Genomic DNA, 18073 nt, shown 5'->3' on the forward strand with positions numbered 1-18073 from the left:
GTGGAGAGCAAATGTTTTCAGAATGATGAGGGCAATGAATGTACAAATGTGCTTTATACAATTGATGTATATATGGATTATGATAAGAGTTGTATGAGCCCCTAATAAAACAATTAAAAAAAGAAAGAAGAAAAAAAAAAGAAAGAAAAGAAAGCTAGGCTAACCACATCCAGCAGTATCTAACTGTAACCAAGACAGTTTAGCCAGTTGTCAGATCATTTCAGTCTACAAGAAACATTTAGACCATTTTCCTAGCAACATGAATTGTACATTCAATGCAGGAGACTAAATGTTTAGTGTATGTGAAAGCTAATGTACATGAGGACTCTACAATTAATCTTCTTGTTGTCTACTTTCCAAATACCTACCTCTTATCAGACTTTATACAACAACCAGGAAAAATGCACTCTTTAAAAAACTCTTCTTCTACATGAGGCAGGCCTCTGCTTCTTTTTCGTTAGCTCACTCATTACATAACTCATAGTTCACTCACTAGTGATAACAGCTTATTGTGATTCCAAACTCTCTTTAGGAGCATTAATTTTGTCTTGATGCATTTGACCTCCCAGTTCATTGAATTTAGCATCCTTTGAGCTGTAATGATACTCTCAATTGGTTTATTGGTATTGCTAATGTATCGCCACAAACTAGGCACACCCGTTTGTCTGACTTCAAGAACAAGAGAAATCATTTGTCAATTTCTTGCGTGGGTGGCTTCAGATTGTCCTCAGATGAATTCTGAGAAAAGATCATGTGCCAAAGTCTCTGAACGTGGAGATATTGGTGCTAAATTCTCTGAATGCAGCGAACCTGGAGCAGAATGCTGTTCCGGGCTTCTTAGTAACAGTGCATTTACAGATAGGCTGAACCTCATTTCCTTCTTCTAGTAGGAAAGGATCATCACCTGCCAAGGGGTAGGGTGTGAGCCCCCACAAACAAATGGGTCCAAGGGGTGGTTGTGTAATTGAGGGGTAAATTAAAGAGACACCAGACAAGATGAAGCATGCAAGCGCTCACCTCTGTCGCCATGACTGCTCTAGCCAGGTCTGTGCTGAAAGAGATAGTATATTTCCAACAACAGTTTATATACAAGCAGGCAGTCTCCCCCCAATTACAGGAACCACATAGGTAACAAAGTAGGCTGTCCCCAACCGTAAAGGTCCTGAGTTCATTGGAGCAGTAACTAACACCAGTGGTGGGGGCAGGTAAGGAGTGTGACTGTCTTCTGAGCCTATGGGGCAGTGGGTCTCAATCTGTGGGTCTCGACCCTTTGGGGATTGAACTACCCTTTTACAGGGGTTGTCTAAGACCATCGGAAAACACATGACCATTTACATTACAATTCATAACAGTAGCAAAATTACAGTTATGAAGTAGCAATGACAATTTTATGGTTGGGGGTCAACACAACATGAGGAACTGTATTAAAGGATCACGGCATTAGGAAGGTTGAGAACCACTGCTCTAAGGAACAGCACACATCTTCTCCTACAATTAAAGCTGCCAGATGGACAGCAATCCAGCCAGGCACTTGTAAGAGGTAACTTTAGGCAGCACTGTTATGGAAGGATACAGTGGGGAACAATATTAATTATGCGGATGTGACTGGGACTCATCTCCAACTCACAAGGGTGAAGGCCTCCCTCCTCCCCTGAAACCCAGTTTGCCAGGCTTCTTGAGATCTGAGAATAAAGGATTCATTCTCATACACTCTCCTCCCGTTCGCTGTTTCCCCGCACCAGGCAAGGCCCTGTGGGAAGGTGGTGATGGCTCGACCTGGGAAGCTGATGGTCTGACCTTCATCTAAGATAAAGTTGACACTCCCTCCTGTTCCCTGGGAGGCAGCTGAAGCCCAGTACCCTGCAAAATATCAGCTGTATTCCTTGGACCTAGCTCTATCTTCCTCTCCAGGCCATAGACAAATTGGCTAAAATATAATTTCTTCTTTGTTTGCCTTCAGATAATTATTAACAAACACTTTCTGTGAGAAATTTTCACAGGAGGCAGGGTACATGCCAAGTACTGTATAAAGCCAGCCTCCAATAAAGATCTGGACCTTGGAATTTCCCCTACTTGAGTCCCTACTCCCAACTTTGTCTTTTATCTCTACTCTATCTTTCTCAATTGCGACTGTACTCCTCTTGTCCCCGGTCGTTTTGTGAGCTGGCTCTCACACTCTTGGAAAGATCGACACTCGGCCTCAACTCTTCTATTCTTTGTAATCGCCATTTATAGCATGAGATCAGTCACACTGTTTTAAGTTTTAATAATTATCCAGTGTGTGTCTCATAAGTGATTCAATGATTTTGCTTTGATCATAGTTCTAATCCTGCATCTTGGATTTGGACCATATTCAGCATTTATATCATCAACTCTTGTGGTCTTTTCTGAGTACTGTAATTTCCTTGATCTTCTACTGAGATTCGGTTATTGAGAGGAGTGCTGATCGTGGACAGGTAGATATAGGTTGGGTTGGAGTTATAGTTTGGTCAATGAAGAAGTCAGCCACATCATCATCCATCACCAGAGGCAAGGTGATCAACATCGTGAAGAAACATCTCCTCGCATCTTTTCTGATCTTTATGGGATCACCATTGTTTCCCCACAGTGTGCTAACAGTGTCGCACTCCCAGCCTGCCAGGCACTACTGTCTTCTGAGTCACCATAATACAAGTAGATGGGCCTCAGGCAACCACACGGGTCTGCGCTTGTGTATGTCCTATCCATCCCATAAGGATGGTCCTTGCTTGCCCCTCAAAGTGTCTGTTAGCATTAAGAATCACTTAATATAAGTATATATTACGATGAAAGAAGCTCCTAGATTTATTGCATTTCAATTCCACCTGTTGTTGTCTTGGTGGGGTCAGCCAAATGATTTCACAGACCTTGTATGGACCATAGGTCAGATGTTCCCCACCTCTGCGTTACAGTCATCAACCATTTGAGATTAAAAGGGCAGCATTTGCCCAGAGACAAATTTCAGAAGGCAAGAGAGTTATCAAAGAAGAAATGGAAACAGGAAACAGAGAGGAAATGGGAGAAGTGATGTTACATTGTGGGGATTGCAATCAATGACCATGAAACAATGTCTGGATTATTGAATGGAAAGCTGATCTGCTCTGAAAGCCTTCACCCAATTTATAATAAAAAGTTTAAAAATGAATAATACATAAACCAGTTTCTGGCACAAAATTGAAAAAGAAATGAATCGGGCTGTTATGTGACATAAAGGAGTCCTACTGGTGCAGTGGCTGAGTAACCAAAAGGTTAGCAGTGTGAGCCCATCAACTGCTCTGGGGGGAGCCTGTGGCAATCATTCCTGTAAAGATCACAGCCTTTGGAGCACTGTGGAGCTGTTCAACCCTGTCATAGAGGTTTGCTATGAACAGGTATCAACTCAATGGCAAAAGGGATTAAAATTTCCCCCCCCTATGATGTAGTTATGTTCCAGGCCAATTACAGAGATCTTATGAATGTTACTTAAAAAATTAATAAATAAATAAATCAGTATGCAGGTACAGATATTTTAGGGAAGTTGTTTACAAAGTATTTCACATATTTCTCATAGTCCCTTTCTCTATTTCTAAGGTTAGAACTATTTTTTAATGACTCATAGTTCCTACGAAGTGACTTTTGTGAGGGGTCTTCAACAAGTTTGTTGAAAAACAGAATGAAAAGAAAATGGCATTTTCCTATGAGCTTTTTGCTTACTCTTTGTTTAAATACATAGGAATTGAAAAGCACCTAAAAGAGGAACGTACAGTTTAAAGGACATTATAGAGGCATACATACAGAGATTTGAGGGCATCACCCAAAGCATACATAACACATCCCCCAGAATGCCACCCTTGAGTCATATGGCTTTCAATCATGACTAGTTGCCCCTGCACTTGGCATCTAGTTCTCATCTGTAATCTCCACCATTATTTGGGGCAATTCCTTCTCCTGTTTCTTATATTCCATGTCTTCCTTTTCTTTAACTTGTTTTCTTATTTTAGTGGAACATTACCTCCAATAGATCCCTTAGAAAGGGTAACTGGGAAGTAATTCTTCTACTCTTCCTTCCTGCCTGCCTGCCTGCCAACCAGCCCTCCCTCTCTCTCCATGCTTACTTCCTCCTTCTCTTCCTTCCCCTTAATCTTTGCAAGTCTGTATATAAATCAACAATTGTTTGATAATTTGACCAGGTACAGAGCTCTATAGTCTAAGAAGTTTTCCTTTACAAGCTTGAAAGCATGGCTATACTGTCTTTGAGCTTGCTCTGTTGCTCCTGAGGAATGCAAAGCCATTTGATTCTTGTTTCTTTCTTCTCTTCTCTTCTTCCATCTGGAAGTCTGAACATCTCTTCCTCAACTTAAATATTTTAAATCTTACAAGAATCTCCTTTAATGTAGAACCATGAAAACCTACCAGGATGAACTCCTTCAATCTGGAAATTAGTGTCCTTCAGTTCTGGACAGTTTCTTTTGTTGGTTTCTGGCCCTATGTTCTTCCCTCCATAGGATGCCCAACTTCATAGACTGCCTTTCAGTGTTTTCCTTCTATTTCATACATTCTTGCCTTTTTCTTTTACTTTTTTGGTAATTTCCTTAAATTTATCTTTCAACTCTTATTAAGCTTTTATTATCACGCTTTTAACTTCTAAAAGATCTTCTTTGTTCTCTGAATGTTCCCCTTATTGAAAAAAATAACAAATTGTTCATGTCTTAAGGCTGAAATAGTTTTTTCTTTTCTCTCTGTGGACTGAGAAGTGGAAAATTACAGAAACCACTACTTTAAAAAAACCCAAAAACAAACAAACCACAATTGGCAAAACAGATCAACTTTCAGCAGCAGTGTAGCTTAGACCCATGTGCTCAGAAAAGATAAAACCGCAGATGGTTGAAAACACATCCCTTAGCCTATCGGCAAGCAATCAGATACCAGTTTACTTGCAAATTCAGAAGAATTTGCCGGAACTACTCTCTTTCCTTCCTTCCCCTCCCCTACCATTGGTAATTCCACTCTAAAACATGTTTTTTTTGGAGGGGTTTCTTCTATTTTTTTTACTATCTCTTCTCCAACAGAACTTTAGAAAATGTACGTGCTCAACTTACTCAGCAAGTTCTTCTGGGTAGCGCCTCCCTTACCTGCTACATTTCTCTTAAACTAAGCATGAGCTTGTTGATTATCTCTGTTATTTTTTTTGTTTTAAGTGTGTCAGACTCACTTGCTTTTTATTTTAACAAATCCTTTATTGGGGGCTCTTACAGCTCTTATAACAATCCATATATCAATTGTATAAAGCACATTTGTATATATGTTGTTGCTGTCATCATTTCCAAAACATTTTCTTTCTACTTGAGCCCTTGGTATCAGTGCCTCTTTTTACCCCTTCCTCCCCCACCATTCCACCCTCATGAACCCTTGATAATTTATTCATTATTATTATTTTCATATTTTTCACCATCCACTATCTCTCTTCACCCACGTTTCTGCTGTTCATCCCCCTGGTGGGGGTGGGAGGGTTGTACATCAATCATTATGATCGGTTCACCCTTTCTCCCCCTTCTCCAACCACCTCATGGTATCACTACTCTCACTATTGGTCCTCACTACTCTCACTATTGGTATCACTACTCTCACTATCTGTCCTGGATTCTGTGTGTTGAGAGCTCTTATTTGTACTAGTGTACATGCTCTGGTCTAGCCAGATTTGTAATGTAGAACTGGGGTCATGATAGTGGGGGAGAGGAAGCACTGAAAAACTAGACAAATATTATGTGTTCTGTTGGTGCTATACTGCACCCTGGCTGGCTCATCCCTTCCTTGTGACCCTTCTGTGAGGGGATGTCCAATTGTCTACAGATGGGCTTTGGGTCTCCATTCCGCCCCCTCATTTGCATAAAAATGGTTGTTTGTTTGGGGTTTTCTGATGCCTCATACCTGATCCTGAGGACACCTCTTGATCACACAGGCTGGTGTGCTTCTTCCATGTGGGCTTTGTTGCTTCCCTGCTAGATGGCCACTTGTTTAACAGCAAGCCTTTAAGACCCCAGACACTATATCTTGTAATAGCTGGGCATCATCAGCTTTCTTCACTACATTAGCTTATAGATCCATTTTGTCTTCAACAATCGTGTCAGGAAGGTGAGCGTCACAGAATGCCAGATTATTAGAACAAAGTGTTCTTGCATGAGGGAGGATGTGAATAGAGGCCCAATGTCCTCCGTCATGGCAGCCGTCTTTGATTAAACACAATTTACACAAAGTTTTATTTTACCTACCTACACATTCTGTTTTCTTGAAGTTACTTTTTGTGTTTGCATGTCAAACACTTTCGTTAGAGTTATGGTACTCTATCAGTGATACAATGAAAGCAATGGGATAAGAAGGCAATTTCAAAGTCTGTGTGTCTGGACAGGGCCTATATATTTTGAGTTGGCAGTAACCCACTGCTGTGGAGTTGACTCTGATTCATAACAATTCTATAGGTAGGTTTTCAAGAGTATGATTTTTTTTTTTTAAGGAATAAGAAGCTTTATTTTTTTTAAATTCAAATAGGCTTCAAAAGAAAACTCCTAAGCAGCACTGTCACCAAATGACTGAGTCCCTGCTCTTAGGGAGCAAGATGGCCATCCTATTGCACTCGGGGCTTTTGCCTGATGGTGACAATGTAAATCCAGTGTCACAAAATGACCAGTTCTTCAGACTTGATTCAGAATAAGTAGACCATGAAGCAGACGTCAACCGGTAAGATCTGTTTGTGCGCTGTTACATCCAATGTCCTCTCTCTCTGCAACCCCTCCCCCCGCTTCCTCCTCGGAAGCCTCCTCCTCCTCCTCTTCTGCCTCTAGAACTACGGCCTCTAGCACCTCCTCTTCCTCCTCCTACACTTCCTCCTCCTGGGCCTCCCAGGGCACCGCCTCTTGGAAGGTCTTTTCTCACCTGGAGGTCGAGGTGAAAACCTTTTTAGTGGCAGCAGTTTATATGGGTCAATATAAAACAGTTTATATGGGTCAATATAAAACTTCTATAAGCCTTCATGCTTTCTGACATTTAACTGAAAAATAAAAATCTCTAAGTTGTCCGAATATTGCATCTACTTTGCCAATTTGTTCTGTTTTCTAAATACATGGGAGCATTGAAGTAAGGCACCTGGTTTTCATCGGGGACACATGTGCACAAGATGTTCTCTTCACAGGAATGCACGAAGTCTCCTAGCAAAACCACAGGTTCCGGAGGCCCTTGGCCTTGGAAGTTGACCATCCCCTTGACCCAGTCCGCCTGGGCGGCCGCCGCCGCCACAACCTCCATCTCACAGGCGGTTGCTGCTGCCCCACTGTGAAGCTTCACCTCCACCACCTTGATCAGAGCCCCATGACCTCTGCCTCCAGCAGCCGAGCTCGCACACCCACTCGCGGGCACTGTCCCGACGGGGCCTCCTCGGCCACCAGCCCAGAGCTGACTTGGAGGAAGGTCGTTGTAGGGATAATCCGACAAGAAACTGAAGTCACGGGTTTGCCACAAGGAGCCGCGAGACTAGGGACAATATCACCTTTCTAAAACACCTGAGAGTCACTGTCAGTCAGAATAGAACACTACCGAACTTCAGACACTCCAGGCTGTAATGTTTACCAGAGTCGATTCCCACTATGATGCCGGCCGAGCAGCTGGTGGGTTTGAACTGCCATCCTTCTGGCACATCCCCGAAGTGCCAGAGAGAAAGGACATGTTCCCAGTGTCTCTCCTTTAAAAGGCCACACCCCCAGGAGGGTACCATCAGGCAAATTGGATCCCAATTTGGATCAAGTTGACATGAAATCTATCAGCCAAGTGCTTAACCACTGTTCTACCATCCCTCCTGGGTTTACAGTAAGCCCATGTTTGTTCCCCTAGCATCAGTGTCTCTATTTCTTTTCTCTCGTGCTGCTCTACGTCCCCAGAGTCTTCGAATCTGCTACCTCAAGGGTAAAGTTCTGAGTTTCATGGGTTTAGGGACTGACTGAGGAATGAATGCTGTTGATCAGGTGTGGAACCTTAGCAGCTATCAGCATATGCTTTTTTTAAGGTATCTTGGTTTGTCTAGAGAAATAAAACACATGACACTGACATATGTAGAGAAGGAACTTTACATCAAGAAGTGATTTTACATCCAGGAGGCAGATCGCCCCAGTCCAACTCAAGTCCCTTGGTCTGAGTTAGCCAGGACTCTCTTCAGACTCATGTAGCTGCAGGCTGATGATGCAGAAAGGTGGAGCAGGCAGCAGGGAGATCACAGGCCGGTGAGGGCACAATCTGGTGAATCCAAAGTTCATGGGAACATGGCAGGAGAATTGGCAAACAATTCTTCAGGTTGGCAGCCCACCTGGGGCTGCCTATGCTGGACTGTGGGCAGATACTGAATCCCAGTGAAGTTCCCCTGAGGAGGAAGGCGAAGGTCCCAGGGTCTCTCCTCTGAAAGGCTACACCCCTAGGAAGGCATCATCAGGCTGTGACCTAGTTGACAAGTTGGACGGCACCCATATGTGTTCACACAGGCTCAAGTTGACATAAAATCTAACGGCCACAGGATCCATGCTTTCAACTGTAGTTGCTGACCTCCGCTTCTTGGACTCTCAATTTTTCTCCACGTTGGCTTTGTAACTAACCTTCCTCAGTTTTTCCAAGTCAGTTAACAACCATCTGTTTGCTTTAATTTTTCCAAAATGTTGTTGTTGTTGCCCTCCTCATCTGGATGCTTTTATGTCATTAAAAAAAGCTCACTATTTTACTTTTAGTAAATTTGCGGAGGAAACAAAATTAGATCAGTTCTACCTACTATCTTAACCCAAAATGTATCTGATGCTTTTGTCATTACCCATACGACCCATAGGGTAGAATCATTACAGTTATAGTAGTGAAGAAAAGAGGCTTTATTTGGTTTGTGCAGAGGTGTCAGCGCAATGTTTATTCAAGTCTGAAGAAGTTTACAGTCAGCAGTCTATGTTGTCCTTGTTGTTTGGTGCCATTGAGTTGGTTGGCTCACAGTGAGACTACGTACAACAGAACAAACACTGCTCGGAGAAAACAAGGGGGCTGATGGTTCTGGTGGGAAAGGGGAGAGGGGAAGGTGGTGGAAAAGGGAGAAGGGAGCCAACAAACCCAGGGACAAGGGAACAACAAGAGATCTAAAATCAATGGCGAGGAGGGTGTAGAATGCTGCTTGGGGTTTGATCAAGTGCAATGTAGCCGAGAGGAATTATTGATAGTTGAATGAATGTTGAACGTGATAGTGGGACAGGAGGAAAGTAAAAGGAAATAGAGTAAAGAACTGCAAGACAAAAGCCATTTACAGAGATCTAAATATAGGCACGTATATATGTAAATATATTTATATATAATGATAGGGACATATATTTATATATTATATGTTTATATATTATATACATCTACTTACATCTATTTATATCTTAAGCATCAAAGTAGCAGACGGACATTGGCCCTCTACTCAAGACCTCCCTCAACGCAAGACCACTTTGTTCTAGTAACCTAGCATGATCTAGTCACCTGGCATTCTGTGATGCTCACCTTCCCGACATGATTGCTGAAGACAAAATGGGTGTATAAACTAATGTGGTGAAGAAAGCTGATGGTGCCCGACTCTTACAAGATATAGTGTCTGGGGTCTTAAAGGCTGTGTTGGAGGCCATTAAAACCCAGCCTTGAAATAGCTGAGCTATCGTGACCCAGGTGTCAGTGTCTGCTGTTTGCTTCTGTGGTTTGACATTTAGACTAAGAAAAAGAACAAGGACGTATGCGAGTTCTGAGAAATCAGGATGTTTAATTTTTCTCAAAGAATGCTTGACTTGGCAGAATATAGAGTTGCTGATGTATGTCAAAATATGCTAATTATAACCCTGGGTTGTATCTGCATGTATAAAGGGAAGATGTAGAATAAACTTGGGGCTTCAGTATTCACTGTTGCCCTCCCAATACTTTTGTTTCTCTTCTTTTTTCCTTAATCCTCACTCCCCCTTTCAGGACTATTCTGAACCTTTGGCAGGTTCCGGCAGGCTTGATGTTAAGCCACATGGAAGAAGCACACCAGTCTGTGTGATCATGAATTGTTGACAGGTTCGGGTATCAGAAGGCCGAAAACAATCATATAGATGTGAACAAGGGGAGTCTGAGTGGATACCTAAAACCCATCTGTAGATAATTGTGACCCTCACAGAAGGGTCACAAGGAAGGGACTAGCCATATAGCACTGATGAAACACACACCAGTCCTCTAGTTTGCTTTTTTAAAATTGTTTTATTAGGGGCTCATACAACTCTTATCACAATCCATACATACATCAATTGTGTAAAGCACATTTGTACATTCATTGCCCTCATCATTCTCAAGACATTTGCTTTCCACCTAGGCCCCTGGCATCAGCTCCTCCTTTTTTTCCCTCCCTCCCTGAGTCCGCTAGATTTTTAATGCTTTCCCCCTGCTATTATCATGACCCCAATTCTGCCTTACAAATCCAGCTAGACCAGAGCATATACACGGGTACAGATAAGAGCTCTCAACACCCAAAATCCAGGACAGATAAACCCCTCAGGAACAATAATGGGAGTAACGATACCAGGAGGGTAGAGGGAAGGTGGATGAAGAGGGAGAGAGGAAGAACTGATTGCAATGATCAACATATAACCTCCCCACCCCCACCCCCCTCACGGAAATGAACAACAGGAACTTGGGTGAAGGGAGACAAAGGATAGTGTAAGATATGGAAATAATAATAATTTATAATTTATGAAGATTCATGAGGGAGGGTGGAGGGAGGGGAAAAAGAGGAACTGATGCTAAGGGCTCAAGTAGAAAAAATATTTTGAAAATGATGATGGCAACATATGCACATGTGTTTGATGCAATTGATGTGTGGATTGTTGTAAGAGCCCCCAGTAAGGTGATTTATAAACATTAAATAAAATTAAAAAACAAGACACTGCCCAGTCCTGCACCATCCTGACTATTGTTGTCATTGGATCTGTTGCTGTAGCTGCTGTATCATTTTATCAAGGGTCTTCTTATTCCTACCCTGCCACTTTACCGTGCGTGATGTCCTTTTTTAGGTCCAAGATATGTGAGACAAAGTCTCACCACCCTTGTTTCTAAGGAACATTCTGGCTGTACTCCCACGACAGTTTTCTTTGTTCCTTTTGCAATCCATAGTACTTTCAGTCTTCCTTGCCAGTATGAAAATTCAAATGCTTTGATTTTTCTCCAATCTTCCTTATTCAATGTTTAACTTTCACTTGCATATGAGGCAATCAAAAATACTATGGCTTGGGTCAGGTGAACCTTAGTCCTCAAATCCTCTTGTTTTCAACATTTTGTTGTTGTTGTTGTTTTCAACATTTTAAAGAGGTTTTGTATAGCTGATTTACCCATACAATGTGTCTTTTGATCTCTTGACTATTGCTTTATGCCATGAGCATTGATTACAGATACAAGCAAGCCAAAATCCTTGACAACTGTATGCTTTTCTGTTTCTCATGATGTTATCTATTGGTCCAGTTGTGAGGATTTTTATTTTCTTCGCATTAAATGTCTTCCATACTGAAAGTTAAATCCTTGATCCTCGTCAGTAAGTGCTTTAAGTCCTCCTTACTTTCAGCAAGCAAGGCCGTGTCACCTCTACATATCAAAGGTTAATAAGCCTCCCTCCAATCCTGGTACCACATTCTTCTTCATATAACCCAGCTTCTCTGATTATTTGCTCGGCATACATATTGCATAAGTATGGTGTAAAGATACAACCCTGATGTGTTACAGCATGAGAAACAAAGAGCCTCAGTATGTGGATCAGAAGAGACAGAATGCAGGCAGACAGTGTCAGCGATTGCTTAAGTTACTCTGACCCTGAGTGAAGTTACTCTGACCCTGAGTGATCGAGCCAGGGGTTTTTATACTCATAGACAATCAAGGGGGCTTGCATCAGTGGTGTTTCTAATTATTTAAACAAAGATTTGAGCAGAAACTTCTTGAAAAACAGGATCAGGGGTAATCCTGTTTTGCATCTGGAACACTGTGGTTTCCTGTTGTTCATTTTACATTGAGACACACACTGGGAAAAAAAAAACCACCCCCAAAAACAACTGATGGCTTCCTCTTCATGAGGTATCTGGGCAAGTGGGGGTGAGCTCTGGGCTTCAGAGCAGTATCTGCAGGGAGGTTACAAAAATCGGTACACAGCTATAAAAAAATGGGTGTACATCAGTTCGCATGTATTGACTATCCCCGGTTGTTGTTAATATGCTAATTTCAATAGGCCTCTACAGATACACACCTTTCTTGAGATTATAAATAAGTAAAAATTTCACCTTTCCATTGATTTTCTAGTAACTGCTAAATCTCTGTGATTGTTTTCTCAGTTAATCATTGGTCTAAGTTTCAGTACTGATACTCAGGAGTGTCTTTATGGGTCCAACAAATGTTATAACTTCCCAAATACCAAAGGAAGATGTCGGGGTACCAGCCCCCAACAGTTGAATGGGTCCTTAGGAGCAACTTTGCGATTACGGAAAATAAGATAGTCAGACAAAGCTGGGCCTAGGGGCTCCTTGTTCCTATGCTGGGACCAGGAGAGTGAATGTATTTCGTAATGGGTATATATCTTTATGGGGCTTACATGTCTTTCAAAAGGCATGCACGTAATATAGTGAACACATAACAGAGGGAATAGGTAATATAATAAATAAGTGGGTAATAGAATGAATCAGTGGTCTAACCTCATATATCCTAAGACCTCAGAAGGGGGTGGGACAGGCAATAGAATTTGATTGCTCCTAACTATAGATTACCTCCAAGCACAGTGAACAGCCAAGCACATCCTTTATGACGGCTCCTTTATGGAGGGCTCTAGTAGGGACTCTTTTCAGTCAAGAGAATGTGTATTAAGAATCATTTTTATCTCATAACTGTGAGGACCTTCCCCCACCGAACTCGGCTTTCCAGACATTGTAATTATGAGCAAAGTGAATTTGGCCATAGACATTCTCATCCGGTCCCTTTGTTTCCCACAGGTAGACAAATGGAACTCTGGTGGTACAGTGGGTGCAAGAGTGAGCCTCCTGGTTGAATGGTCAAATTTAGCAGTCACTGAGCAGGAGAAAGGAGGCTGTTTGCTTTCATCCTTGGAAATCCAACGGAGCAGTTCTACTCTATCCGATAGGTCACTAGCCACTGGAATCCACTCACGGCAGTGGTTGGGTAAAGGAAGTGTGGAAAATATGTGATAATTTACTTCTATCTAAATATCTTGTTTGTGTAAGAAGGACATAGCCAGGCTAGTTCCCTAGTTCTTTGTGTAAGCAATTTTTTACATACTAAATACTCAGCTGTCAAAGATATCCTTCCTTAGGGTAAGCTGCTCTATCCAAAGACTTGCCCAGGCTTGTCTAAGCATAATCACATTGCTAGTGCAATGGTCAGCAAGCATTGCTGAAGCATTTAAAGAACTCAAATACAATTGGAACTTATAGGAGGGAGCACCCAAAAAACTCAGAATTGCACTGGGCAGAGCAGAGCTTTTGTAGTACGCATTTTTTCCTGCTAGGCGAGCATCAAGCAACTCGTTTTGAGTTAGTGCACCTGGTGCCATGGCCTGGTAAGGGTCTCCTCTGCTCACAGTGGATTTTTTCATAAAAGCAGCTTGGCTTAAACCTCATTTTTTTGTGATGGCCGATTTAAGAGAACAGCGTACTGCTGTGAAATTTTGTTTCCTGCTTGGGTGGGGGGCATGGGGGAAGTGCCACAGAAACTGTTGTGATGTTGAACACAGCTTATAAGGATAGCACTATGGGAAAAACGCAAGTGTATGAGTGGTTTTCTCATGTCAAAAAAGGGGAAATGTCGATTGATGGCAAACCTCATTCTGGACATCTGTCATCTTCCTTAAACAGACTAAAATGTCAACTGGTTGTACATTTGGAGTTTGTTCCACCAGGCCAGATTGTTAATCAAGCTTTCTATTTAGAGGTTCTGTAAAGATTGTGTAACAGTATGTGACAAAAAAGGCCTGATTTGTGGCAGACTGGGGACTGGTTTTGCCACGACAATGCACCTGCTCATGCAGGCATCTTAGTGTGCCAGTTTTTGGCAAAAAACCCCAGCATGTCTCTATTGCCCCAGGCACCTTACCCACCTGAACTCACTCTATGCAACTTCTTTTTGTTTCCATGAATAAAGAGGGGCATGTCCGGACAGTGATTTGAGGACATAGAAGAGGTGAAGTACAAAAAGAGGGAGGTGCTGTCAGCCATCCAAATAGATGAGTTTGAAAAATGTTCCCAATAATGGAATCACACATTTGACAGATGTATTAAATGTCATAGAGAGTACTTTGAAAGTGATAAGGTTGTTTTGTTAAAAAATTTAAATACACAGCTTTGAAAAATAATACATTTTGGGGGGTACTCCCTCATATAGCAAGACTCAAAATGGAGTTAGGGCTCCAGCAGAGACAGACCAAGTGCATTTTGGTATGAGGCTCGTAGGCACATTCTTCCAGAAACATATCTGCAGTCAGTGGTTTTGTACTTGCTTATTCACTCACAATCAATCTATTTTTAGAAACTTTAGGCAAATCTCACAAGTAAGCAATTAACTGGTTTGGCTACTGCAAGGTAGAGTCTTTCTCTAGTGCAAAGTGAAACTAATGAAATGTTTAGGAAATGGTTGTAGCAGCTTCCTCTTTCAAAGTTCTTAACTGCTCTATGTTCTAAATCACAAACCTCAAGTATTTTAAAAATTGTGTTAGGTTGGGTTCTCCAGAGAAGCAAAACCAGTGACACTTGTATGTGTATATACATAGGATGAGATTTATATCAAGAAACGGCTTACACCGTTGTAGACAACTAAGTTCAGTCTGGTTCAAATCTGTGAGTCAGATGTGAGCTGAAGGCTTCTTTGGCTCATGTAGCTGCAGAAGCTGATGAATAGGAAGCAGGCTGAAGAAGCAGAAGTGAATCTTAATTGTCCTGAATGAACCCAAGGTCGACAGTCTGCGGATGCCACCTTGGGATCAGCAGGCAATACAATAGGGCAGCGGTTCTCAACCTGTGGGCCACGACCCTTTTGGGGGTCGAACAACCCTTTCACAGGGGTCACTCAAGACCATCGAAAAACATATTTCAGGTGGTCTTAGGAACCGAGACACCACTCCTCTATCCATCTCCAGGGGGCACCAGCCACATGTAGACATGCTGATCTGGTGAGAAATACGTTATCTCAATCTTCGCACTGACATTGGCTTTTTATGCATACTGTCTCAAAATGTAGCAATGTCATTTACTGCTGTTATATTAAGACTGTTACCCATGCTACACCATGCTTCCAGACAAAATTTCATTTATTTGTAATTAGAAATAAATATTTCACAATATATAATTACATATTGTTTTGTGATTAAACACTATGCTTTAATTATGTTCAGTTTGTAACAATGAAAATACATCCTGTATATCAGAAATTTACATGACGATTCATAACAGTAGCAAAATTATAGTTATGAAGTAGCAATGAAAATAATGTTATGGTTGAGGGTTGAGGCATTAGGAAGGCTGAGACCCACCGTAATAGGGGATCAATGAAGCGATGCAGAATCCAGCTCCAGCAGAAGGCAAGGGGACAAAGGAGAACTCGGCTCTGTTAAAGCTCTCTCGACTTCAGGGAGGTGTCATCAGACTTCAACCTGATTGGTAGGTTGGGTGCCACCCCTACCGAGGAATGCTTGGTTGCTATGGACTCTAACCATCCCAAAGATGCACTGGATTTTAAGGGCAGGCAGAGGAAGGAAAGCAATGGAAGACAAGCTGACTTGACTACAGGCTCCTCAGACTGCTTGGCAGGGTCATCTCTTCCCAAGTCTGATTATTAGATTATGAATGAAACTGTTAAGTAACCACAAGATTGATGAATTCCAGACTCAAAAGGGACTCATTTTTTCGCTAAAGAAAGTATGTCCATTATGGGTGAACCTTTGTATGAGAGCCTAAATCTAAAGCACTTGGATCATGGAAGGCTTTGGTCTATAGCTGGAGTCCTAACTCCAGATGAGTCTTGGCACAAGTTCAGACCCCCTTGTGTTCTTTATATTACTTCCCCAATGCTTGCTGACTAAGAAACAGCAATGTGGCTATGCTTAGACAAGTTCTGTCAAGCCTAGGGAGAGGCAGTTGTCTTCAGAAAGAATGTCCTTGAAAGTAGATTAACTATTATTCCGTTTTCTTCCTACTAGCATTATTTAACTATTAACTAGTATGTACTTTTATGCCGACCACACAGAACTAGGGAATTTGCTTAGCCATGTTCTTCTTAAACGAAGGACTTCCTTGAGCTGGGCATGTCCTTAATATTTTGCCAAAACTATTCAATCAGAAGAACTTACTTTTGTAGCCAGTCAGAACACTTTTGACTGTTAGGTACTGATATTATGTTAGGCCCTCCATGGACTTTAATGGATCAAGCACTGTGTTTCCCAATTTATGAATTACTTCCTCCTGTAATAAACCTCTTTTCTTTTTTTAAATGATTTTATTGGGGGCTCATACAACTTATCACAATCCATACATCCATCCATTGTGTAAAGCATATTTGTACATTCGTGGCCCTCATCTTTCTCAAAACATTTGCTTTCCACGTAAGCTCCTGGCATCAGCTCCTCTTTGTTTTTATTTTCAAACAGAGTTCAAGTTCTTTTACTGGCTGGCATTTTTATGGCAGTGGTTGTGATTCGAAGAGCGCTTGCCTTTTAGACCTTAGAAAATGTCCAGGTCTGCTTGAATGCTTTAATCTCAAATTGTTCTCCACTGTTTCTTTGGAGGCGTCTGCAAGGTAAGCCCTCTCGATCGATCGGAACTCCTTTCTTTGCATTGAGATCCTTTGAAGTTTATTAATTAATGGCTTCTTTCTGTCTTCCTCTTTGGTTTCAGTTCAATATCTCCATAGCCAGCTGGGTTTTTTCAAGTTTGAAAGTTTTCAGATTATGAAAAGTCTCAGAGGTCGAGCTTTTATACGAGGCCAAACCCTCTGGATTTTTCAGAAGTGAAAGTATCCAGAACTAGAATCTAAGCTACTGAGCTAGCATCTGAATCTTTAGCGTTCCCGTGAGGCTGCTGGCATTAAGCCTTTTAATTTTTTTTTTTTTTTTACCTTTGAAGAATAAGCATTCATTTTCTTAAGAGTTCAGAAGGCTGGAATTCTAAATTCGGAGTATAGCATTAGGGAATGATCCTTCCTTCATCATCTATTTCTCCATGTCAGTCTTTTTTTAATTATTAAATAATCATTTTATTAGGGGCTCATACAACTCAACACAATCTGTACATATGTCATCTGTGTCCAATACTTTAGTACATATGTTGACTTCATCATTCTTACGACATCCGCTTTCCACTTGAGCCCCTGGTGTCAGCTCATTTTTCCCCCCTCCTTCCCCGCTCCCCCCTCCCCCTGAACCCCACCTTTTAATTTTTTGAGTGCACAAAAGTTTTTCTTAACCTCTGCTTCTCTAGCCAAAAGCAACCAGAAGAGATCAACGTCCACTTCCCACCATAAGTGGTCCCCAAATTTCAATCTCTTTACATGTAAAAAGTTTGTCTTCTTTTGTCCCCCCACCACCCGGGGGTGGGGGTGGGGGAGTGTGTACTCTGTGTGTCTTTTCAACCTTCAAAATAAATTTTTTTGAGAGAAAACCATGTTGCTATCAAAGGTTAAATGGGAAGTGCCTGGTGGCAATAGGTACTCCCATGTGGAATAAAAATGGGATCACTGGTTTGAGTTGTTAGATGGCATGGAGTCCCTACCTTCTGACTCACTGCAACTGTATGTACCATAGAATGCGGCCCTGCCAATGCTGTGCCAGCTGCACAGCATTGCTTGTGCATCAGCTCATCGTGAGAGCCTGTGTCAGCCTGTCTCACTGAGAGTAATTCTCTTCTCTGCTGACACTCCGCTCTACCAAAGACAATGTCCTTCTCCAAGGACTGCTCGGTCTGGATGGCATGTCCAAAGCATGTGAGACAAAGTCTCATCATCCTCACTTCTTTTTTTTTTTTTT

At 41.8% G+C, this 18073-nt stretch overlaps 1 protein-coding gene across 1 annotated transcript in view; it reads right to left on the minus strand.

Moving 5' to 3' along the window:
* Nucleotides 1-6753: 6753 nt before the first annotated feature.
* The window catches only part of LOC101645488 (H/ACA ribonucleoprotein complex subunit 1), a 26869-nt gene continuing 15549 nt past the window's right edge, over nucleotides 6754-18073 (minus strand). The window contains 5 exon segments of the mRNA XM_013003974.2: nucleotides 6754-6912; nucleotides 6914-7024; nucleotides 7026-7101; nucleotides 7103-7240; nucleotides 7242-7290. Coding sequence (XP_012859428.2) covers nucleotides 6754-6912; nucleotides 6914-7024; nucleotides 7026-7101; nucleotides 7103-7240; nucleotides 7242-7290 — 533 coding nt within the window.

Source organism: Echinops telfairi, unplaced genomic scaffold (assembly GCF_000313985.2).
Source record: "Echinops telfairi isolate 266 unplaced genomic scaffold, ASM31398v2 ScPeMD7_7406;HRSCAF=8444, whole genome shotgun sequence".
NCBI lineage: Eukaryota > Metazoa > Chordata > Mammalia > Afrosoricida > Tenrecidae > Echinops > Echinops telfairi.